This window comes from Salvelinus sp. IW2-2015, linkage group LG5 (assembly GCF_002910315.2).
Source record: "Salvelinus sp. IW2-2015 linkage group LG5, ASM291031v2, whole genome shotgun sequence".
Lineage (NCBI taxonomy): Eukaryota > Metazoa > Chordata > Actinopteri > Salmoniformes > Salmonidae > Salvelinus > Salvelinus sp. IW2-2015.
This window is the reverse complement of record NC_036844.1, coordinates 9,355,723-9,365,556: the sequence shown is the minus strand read 5'-3', so window position 1 is coordinate 9,365,556 and position 9,834 is coordinate 9,355,723. Positions and strand designations below refer to the sequence as shown.

At 48.6% G+C, this 9,834-nt stretch overlaps 1 protein-coding gene across 1 annotated transcript in view; it reads left to right on the top strand.

Moving 5' to 3' along the window:
* Positions 1-9,834, top strand: part of LOC111964480 (seizure 6-like protein) — a 68,871-nt gene that overhangs the window by 44,624 nt on the left and 14,413 nt on the right. Inside the window, exons 9-11 of the mRNA XM_070443762.1 lie at positions 4,975-5,207; positions 5,369-5,666; positions 5,897-6,834. Of these exons, the coding sequence (XP_070299863.1) occupies positions 4,975-5,207; positions 5,369-5,666; positions 5,897-6,834 (1,469 nt within the window). The remainder of the gene's footprint in view (positions 1-4,974; positions 5,208-5,368; positions 5,667-5,896; positions 6,835-9,834) is intronic.

Genomic DNA, 9,834 nt, shown 5'->3' with positions numbered 1-9,834 from the left:
ACACACACACACACACACACACACACACACACATTAAGATTAGTTCCAACCAAAATGTGACTTTTAACCCCTCCAAAAGACATACACACTAGAGGTCTTCACGGATCCACCTGTACCCGAATACTGAGACCCAGAAATCACAATAATGTCACGGGYCTGGGTTGGATCTGATATGATCGCCACGGGTATCGGGGAAGGCCTATGTGTCATTTTAAATGTCTTGTCCGGAAGGATCCATACAGATCCGAACGCGACTGCTGCAGAAGAGAGATACATTGGATCATTTTATGCTGCTGCTCTTGCTTTTCACGAGAGTGGCGCGTATAGCTTGTTGTTGTAGTTAGCCAATCATACGTCATCAAGGCGGCAATGGGCTACAGTAATAGAGCCTCCGAGTTGGGCAAAAGTGAGGAAATATCTAATCAATGGGAAGATGGAATTAAAACGATGGTATGAAAAGTTAAAGGAGAAGCTACAACAACCAAGAGCCAAAAGGTAGGCTGCTACTTCATATTCTGAAGGGAGTTGTTGTTGTTTGTAGACTAACTGTGTAGGAAGAGAAAGCGCACGCAGCCTAAATTAGCCTGGCTAGCCTAGCTTAACTAACTTCTCCCGGTTTGACGCAGCTACTATGGCTCCTGTCAGCTTGGTTGGTTGCTGTCTTTCGTCTCTTCCTCCCTGTTCCCGTGTCACTCGCTCACGCTCACAGTAGCCTAAACACACAGCACGGCCCCTGCTAGAGCGTCACTTYTCTCTACCTCCTCTCCCTCACACTTTATCTGCTCCGGTTAATAAAGTTGCTTCAAAATTGACTTTTTTGCTGCTTCCCTCACTCGGACCGGGTCTGGATCCGACCAGGTCTATGCGGAAGGGGTCTAGTTGTCCTCGGATCGGGTCTCTCTCTATATTAAGAAATATATATTTATGCATATCGGGTCGGAAAGCTCTATGTTCATGTCTAAACGGCCTCTAATACACCACAAGGTTTGGRGGGCTGCCACACTGGATGCTGTTGTTGTGGGGAGAGGGGGGGTTTAAGTGCATAACRGTAGGCAATGGCATCTAGGATTTGATATGTCCTGCCAGATTCTTCTGGTCGGGACCTGGGATTTGAACTGGCAACCCTCCGGTCACTGGTTCGCCTCTACAACCACTAGGCTACCTGCCTGCCACATACAAACTGACACATACACACACCTGTCAGAATTCTGATGGTAATAGGTTGTTAAAGTAGCCAGGTGTTACTCATCACCTAGCCTCTGAGGTCATCAAGCTCCCAGCATTCCATCTGACTCATCCAGCGTTTAGTCTCTGACACGTCACCCCATTACCTCACACTGAGTCAGTGGCGTTTTTTTTGCATGACAATCTTGGTGGGGCAAACTCAACACATGTTTTTAGATGGTTGCCGGTGAAGCCACTACACATCACTAAACAATACATTAAATGTTAGGGCCTACATAAAGCTGATCCAACAGCAGAGCTTTCTTTTCAGCACCATGGAGTGAATCCTTACCACTGCTACACGTGGCTATCAGCGGAGACTCGTCTGGCAGCGAAACAGTTCATTCAGCCTCATTTACTGCCTTTTGAAGAAAAAAAACAGCTGACTTTCTTAAATAAATATGGTTTCTACTGACTCCTTGTGGATTTGTGTAACTCGATAAGAACCGCATTCTCCTTCAATAATAACGAATACCAACATGACTTTTGAACCAATTATTACATTTATGTTCAGTAAATTCATCATGTTGGTTCTCATGTCATTAACACTTCGCTCGAAGTATAAGYAAGTGCACGTGGTTCGTTCTGYGTTGTGTACTTTTAATTAGGACACTGCCACAACTGGAGGTCTGCTGGTTGGAGTATTTTTATTTGCCCTGCACACGAAGAGACAACACACAATATTTTAGCCCTTGGCGCAGTCACAGCTCTCAGGCACCTCGCTAGCCGAAGGTCAGGCAAAAGAGAACAATAAGGGGGTACGGAAATACAGATAACCCGCGATGGGCCAAACCAAAATATACAAAACTTTTACAATCACGTGTATGTACAATATAGATATGAAAAAGTGTTTGTACACCAAAAACTAACATTAGCTATGCAGCTGTAATTATATTTTTTTTAAACACACTGAATTATTATTATTATTATCAAATTATTAACATCCCCTCTTGACTTGGCCTATTTGAATTGGTCCTTGTGTGCAATTTGGTGCGTAATCTAAGTGAACAACATCACACTGCTACATGCAAAGCAGCAGCGACGGGGAATGCCTTCGTTCAGCACATTCCAAATGGACAGCGACAGAAATTCAGATAGACGTTAGTACAGATAAATTCAGCGAGATGTTGAGGCCTTAACTTTACTCTTAATTAAGTCACCCCAGAGAAAGAAAGAGAGGGGGCCCGGATTCAGCGGTTATGTGGTCTGAAAAGGAAGGAAAATACAATCCCAAAGATCCACTTATAGACATTATACTGACGCACAGACAGCGCAATATGGACTGGAATTACATGGGTCTATTACTGAACTTTTTGTTGAATACAAATGTTTAAATGTGAAGAGACGGTCACTGGTAAACAAGGTTACAGACCCAACAACATTATATAGTATCCCCTCCTTTTGGAGAAAAGCACATGAGCTCTTTATAATACGCAAAGTAAGCAAAACGATTAAATACATCATTCTAACATTGCCTAAAATTATTAATAAGATACTAATGAGAGAGACCTATATACTGTAAGCAATATAACAATTGAGATGTACAAACTATGGCATAAGGGAGAGATGAGTGGATAAGAGGCAAGCCGCAATAGCCTATACGCCTATTCGTTTAGCTACCCAATTTAATGCGTGCTATAATTCGGGAGAGCACATACCTATTCTCTTCCGTTTGTTGGTTGTGAAGGTCATGGCTGTCCTATATGCTTTGTCTAGCTGAGTCACAACGTTTGATGTCCCCAGTACTTTAACTGCGTTGTCTATATGTGATGCACAATTCTCATGTTTTGAGACCCTTTTAGACAGATATTTTAAATCCGCAGTCAAATGACCTAGTGGCCTCATGGGTGGAATGTTATAAATACACCTTATAGATTTTTTATTTTTACGCAGGAAATCCGGTGTTTCTGTGTCAAGCTGTTTTGTTATATTTCAGTCTTCTGTGATGTACAGTACCAGTCAAAGGTTTGGACGCACCTACTCATTCCAGGGGTTTTCTTTGTTTTACTACATTGTAGAATAATAGTGAAGACATCAAAACTATGAAATAACACATATGGAATCATGTAGTAACCAAAAAAAGTGTTAAACAAATCGAAATATATTTTATATGAGATTCTTCAAAGTAGCCACCCTTTGCCTTGATGACAGCTTTGCACTGCTTTGCACTGGTACTGACTGGTACTGTATATAAACTCAAATTATTTTTTGAAGCCCATAACCATGTGTGAGGTGTATACTTTTATTTCAAAGTAGATTTGTTTAAGACTACCAAGAAACACTGTATGACCCTGATTTGGTGCACTGCAGTAAAAAGTTAAACCCAGACTTGGACCACACACCCACTCCACCGAATAGCAGGCAGGGGAAGCAAAATAGTGATTGCTTTGCGACGCTCACAGTTAGCCACTGCTTCATTCCAAACCACTCATTGTGTCACACCCTGATCTGTTTCACCTGTCTTTGTGATTGTCTCCACCCCCCTCCAGGTGTCGCCCATCTTCCCCATTATCCCCTGTGTATTTAGACCTGTGTTCTCAGTTTGTCTTGTTTGTTCAAGCCAACCAGCCTTTCGTGTCTCAGCGCCTCCCTTTTCCAGTTTCTCTTTTCTCGCCCTCCTGGTTTTGACCCTTGCCTGTCCTGACTCCGAGCCCGCCTGCCTGACCACTCTGCCTGACCCTATCTGCCGACCTGTACCTTTGCCGCCCTCTGGATTACCGACCTCTGCCTTACCCCCGGTACCGTTGCCCCACCTCTGGTTTCCTGACCCCTCCCTGTCTATTGCCTGCCCCTGTTGGAAAATTAAACTATTGTTTATTAGACGTGGTCTGCATCTGGGTCTTACCTTCATACCTGATACATTGTTGAATTTGCGATTTCCGACTTGTTTTGTATTACATGTTTATGGCCGACGAGCCATCTTCATATGACAAGGATTGAAAAGCATTGCCAGTAGATTGTCGATGTGATTCATGATAACTGCTTATCTTGCAAGCTAGCCAAGATTTTGAAAGTATGATGTCCAATCAAAGCTACGAGAGGAACTCAGCAAAAAAAGGAAAGTCCCTTTTTCAGGACCCTGTCTTTCAAAGAKAATTCGTACAAATCCAAATGACTTCACAGATCTTCATTGTAAAGGGTTTAAACACTGTTTCCCGTGCTTGTTCAATGAACCATAAACAATTAATTAACATGCACCTGTAGTGAGCTTTAGGCATTGTTTTATCTCTAGTTGTGCGTGAATTGGCTCAGTGTAACGGGTCCTTGACCTGTTTTTTGTTGTTTTTTGTTGTGTAATGGTTCAGGGGTTAGTCTTTGGGTGGCAGTCTATAGTTTATCTGTTTTCCTATGTTGGTTTTTTGGGTTGCCTGGTATGAGCTCTTGATTAGACCGCAGGTGGTTTTGCGTTTTCCTCTATTAAAGAGTGCATAATTAGGTAGGAGCGTTTCTACTGTTTTGTTTGTGGGTGATTGGTCTTCCGTGTCTGTGTCGTGTCGATACCATCAGCGGGACTGTTTGGCTGTTCGTTCATCATGCTTGTGATGTCGTCTGTTTCCTGTCCGTGAGTTTTAATGTTTAGTTATGTAAGTTTATGTTCAGGTTTTCGTGGTTCCTCCGTTTCTTGTTTTGTAAATTTGAAAAGTGTTTTGTGTTTCGTGTTGCCATCGTCGTGTAAATAAAGGATGGCTTATTTCTCCCTGAAGGCTGCATTTTGGTCTGATGATCCTTCTCTCTCTTCTCTCGTCTGAGGATGAGGAAGACGACAGCCCTTAAAGAATCACCTCACCACGATAAGACCAAGCGGCAAGGGAATGCTCAACAGAGCAACAAGGACTCCTGGAGTTGGGAGGAGATCCTGGATGGTAGAGGACCTTGGGCTCAGCCAGGAATATCGCCGTTCCCAGGGAGGAGTTGGAAGCAGCGAAGGCTGAGAGGCGCTGGTATGAGGGGAGGCAGCGCGGCGCGACGCGGTTTGGGAGCCCGTGAGTCAGACCCAAAAATTTCTTGGGGGGGGGCACACGAGGAGATGTGGCAAAGCCGGGTAGGATACCCGAGCCAACTCCCTGTGCTTACCGTGGAGGTAGAAGGCGTCCGTACTGGTAAGACACCGTGTTATGCGGTAATAGCGCACGGTGTCTCCCAGTACGCGTGCTTAGCCCATGCGGGCTATTCCACCTCGCCGCCACTGGGAGGGCTAGTCATGGGCATGCGAGCCGGATGCCATTGAACCGCGACCCAACGTATCTGGCCTCCAGTCGTACTCCTTCGGGCCGGCGTACATGGACCAGCCTTACAGGTGGTGTCCCCGTTGCCTGCCATAGCCCAGTGCGGCCTATTCCAACCTCGGCGCCCACTGGCAGGGCTTACGGGGACCATTCAACCCTGGTAGGGTTGGGGGACGCTCGGCTGCTCAAGAGCACGTGTCCTCCTTACCAGGTCCGGTATACCGGTTGCCACCCTCCATGTTACCTGTCCTCGGTGGCAGCCCCCCGTACCAGGCTGCTGTCTCTCCGGTTCTCTCTCCAGCTGTTTCCTCCTCTCAGTGCGCAGCCAGTGCCTATACCAGCACCAGGGCTGTCGTCACTCTCCTCCCTACAGAGTCGTGCCTGCCATACCAGCCAGAACCGTCCTGCGATGACACAGCCAGACCGTCTTCATGCAGCTGACCCAGCCATGACGACCGTAGCGTGCCCATGAACCACGCCAGAAGCCGTCCTTGCCGGATGACCAGCCAGAGCCGTCCCTGCCAGGTGACCGCCAGAGCCCGTCCAGCCAGGAAGCCTGCCAGAGCTGTCCAGCCAGGACCTGCCAGAGCCGTCCACAGGGCTGGCCAGAGCCGTCCAAGCCAGAGACCTGCCAGAAGCCGTCCAGCCAGGACCTGCCAGCCGCTCCAGCACAGGACCTGCAGAGCCGGTCCAGCCAGGACCTGCCAAGCCGTCCAGGCCAGGACTGCAGTCGGGCCCCAGAGCTCAAGGTCCAGGCCGGAGCAGGACCTGCCAGAGCCGTCCAGCCAGGACCTGCAGAGTCCGTCCAGCCCGGAACCTGCCAGAGTCCCTCAGCCAGACCTGCCAGAGTCCCTCAGCCAGGACCTGCCAGAGTCCCTCAGCCAGGACCTGCCAGAGGTCCTCAAAGCCAGGACCAGACTGCCAGATCAGCGATCCAGTCCCTCACCAGGACCTGCCAGAGTGCTCAGCCAGGCCTGCCAGAGGTACTCAGCCAGGACCTGCAGAGTCCTCGCACAGGACGCTGCCAAGAGTCCCTCACCAGGACTGCCAGAGTCGCTCAGCCGGGACCTGCCAGAAGTTCCTCAGCCGGGACCTGCCAGAGTCCCTCACCGGGACTGCCAGAAGTCCCTCAGCGGACTTGCAGAAGTCTCAGCCGGGACTGCCGGAGTCCCTCAGGCCGGGAACTGCCGGAGTCCTCGAAGCGGGACTGCAGAGTCCCTCAGCCGGGACCTGCCGGAGTCGCTCTCGAGAGCGGGATCTGCGGAGTCTCTCACCGGGACTGCCGCCCCTTTATCCCCGGTGCTGGCCTTGTTCCGGTGCTGCCCCTTTGTTCCGGTGGCTGAGCTCACTTTGTTTTCCCCGGTGCCCCTGTCCCTGTTTTCCGGTTGCCCTGCCCCCTTTTGTCCCGGTGCTGCCTCCTTTTCGGTTGCCTTTTGCCCTTTGTCCCGGTGCTGCCCTTGTTTCGGTGCTGCCGCTTGTCGGTGCTGCCCCCTTATCTCCTGGTGCTGCCCCTTTTCCCGGTGCTGCCCCTGTCCGGTGCTGCCCCTTGTCCCGGTGCTGCCCCTTGTCCCGGTGCTGCCCCTTGTCTCCGGTGCTGCCCCTCTGTCCGGTGCTGCCCCTTGTCCCGGTGCCTGCCCTTGTCCCGGTGCTGGCCCTTGTCCGCGTGCTGCCTAGTTGTCCCGGTGCTGCCCTTTCTCCCCGGGTGCTGGGCATTCATTTAGGGGAATGTTAAGTTTTTAGGGTGGTCATTGGGAGGGGAAGACAGAAGCGGGGAGTGACTATGGTGGTGTGGTGGACAGCGTCCAGTAGCCGGAGCCACACCGTGGTCAACTGCCACCCGAACCCGTCCTGGACTTTGTGCTGGTGCGCACCGGCGTTCGCACCTTGAGGGGGGGGTTCCTTGTAACGGTCCTGACCTGTTTTTTTAATGGTTGTTTGTATGTGGTCGATTGGTCAGGGCGTTAGTTTTGGGTGGGAGTCTTATGTTATCTGGTTTTCTATGTTGGTTTTGGGTTTGCCTGGTATGGCTCTTGATTAGAGGCAGGTGGTTTGCGTTTTTCCTCTAATTAAAGCAGTCATATTTAGGATGGGCGTGTCTCACTGTTTGTTTGTGGGTGCATTGTTCTTCCGTGTCTGTGTCGTGTCGATACATACGGGACTGTTTGGGGCTGTCGTTCATATTTGATGTCGTCTGGTTTCCTGTCCGTAGTTTTTGTTTAGTATGTAAGTTTTATGTTCAGGTTCGTCGACTGTCGTTTTCTTGTTTTGTAAATTTGAAAGTGTGTTTGTGTTTCGTTGTTGCATCTCGTGTAAAAAAAGGATGGCTTTATTTCCCTGAGCTGCATTGGTCTGATATCCGTTCTCTGCCTCTCCTCGTGCTGAGGATGAGGAGAGCGAAGCCTTACACGTCAGGGTTCTGTTGGTTCCGTTTTATTTACTTAACAAATAAGGAACACTCAATGTACACTTATATATAACAATTTCAATCAAAATACAGCTGTAGACAGAAGTCAAAGATCAAACATCACATATACAACTGAATGTCCTCTCATGAGTTCCCCCATAGGAAAAGTCCAAGTTTGCTTTTATCACGCTTGTAGTCAACCCCTGTGATGCACTGCATACGTCATCACCTGCTACCTCATCAGACCAAGTCCATGCATACACAGTATACTAACTTGCAAGAGATACATATGTTCCAGTGTTTTCTAAGGCCTCAGCAGTAAATGTCCCACTCCCCAAGTTGATTTATAGGGTATGTCTGACTAGCCTCTTATCTCTTCTACTCCCTGCAGGGCTCTTTGTTTATTTTGAAATGCTTTCTCACGACCCCATTTCTTTATAAGATGCGGAGACTTAGAAAAAAACTGTGGAACAATTCTAAAACCTTACAGTGAATATATATATTTGTTAATCTATAGTCTAGGACTATAAATGTAGAGGAGGAGGGGTCCCACAGTCCCTCCCCTTCTATTAAACACAACATTTATATCATATTATAAATACATCAACATTTGGTGCAGCCTATCATGACCCCAATTTGACCCCATCAGTTGTCACTCATGGGACACCGACGTCACCGCAGAATCTGGGGGAGAGCTAGGAAGATCAAGCCCTCCTGCAGCCCTACCATAGATGTACAGTGGCCGCAGACAAAAATGACGTCAAACCACGCTATAAAGAAGCGTCCTTCTCACTGTCTGGTTTATTTTCAGCAAACTTAAAACCAATGTGTAAATATTTGTATGAACATAAAGATTCACAACTGAGAACAAAACTGAAGCAAGTTCTACAGACATGTGACTAACATAAATTGAATAATGTGTCCTTGAACAAAGGGGGGGGGACTGCACACAATGGACTGCACCAGATTTTGCCAGTTCTTGCTGTGAGATTGTTACCTCACTCTTCCACCAAGGCACCTGCAAGTTCCCGGACGTTCTGGGGGGAATGGGCCCTAACCCTCACCTCCGATCCAACAAGTCCCAGGTGTGCTCAATGGGATTGAGATCCGGGCTCTTTTGCTGGCCATGGAGAACCTGACATTCCTGTCTTGCAGGAAATCACGCACGAACGAGCAGTATGGCTGGTGGCATTGTCATGCTGGAGGGTCATGTCAGGATGAGCCTGCAGGAAGGGTAACACATGAGGGAGGAGGATGTCTTCCCTGTAATGCACAGCGTTGAGATTGCCTGCAATGACAAGCTCAGTCTGATGATGCTGTGACACACCGCCCCAGACATGATGGACCCTCCACCTCCAAATCGATCCTGCTCCAGAGTACAGCCTGGTGTAATGCTCATTCCTTCAACGATAACACGAATTCCGACCATCACCCCTGGTGAGAAAAACGCGACTCAGTCCTGCGTCTGTCTGGTACAGCGACGGTGGATTTGTGCCCATGGTTGACGTTGTTGCCAGTATGTCTGGTGAGGACTGCCTTACAAAGGCCTACAAGCTCAGTCCAGCCTCTCTCAGCCTATTGCGGACAGTCTGAGCACTGATGGAGGGATTGTGGCGTTCTGGTGTAACTCGGGCAGTTGTTTGTTGCCATCCTGTACTGTCCCGCAGGTGTGATGTTCGGATGTACCGTTCCTGTGCAGGTGTTGTTACACGTGTCTGCCACAGCGAGGCCGATCAAGCTGTCCGTCCTGTCTCTCTGTAGCGCCTGTCTTAGGCGTCTCACAGTACGGACATTGCAATTATTGCCCTGGCCACATCTGCAGTCCTCATGCCTCCTCCCTGGGCATCTTTCTTTTGGGGTTTGTCAGAGTCAGTATAAAGGCCTCTTTAGTGTCCTAAGTTTTCATGACTCTGACCTTAATTCCTACAATCTGTAAGCGGTTAGAGTCTTAACGACGTTCATCTCTCTCAAAACAACAAC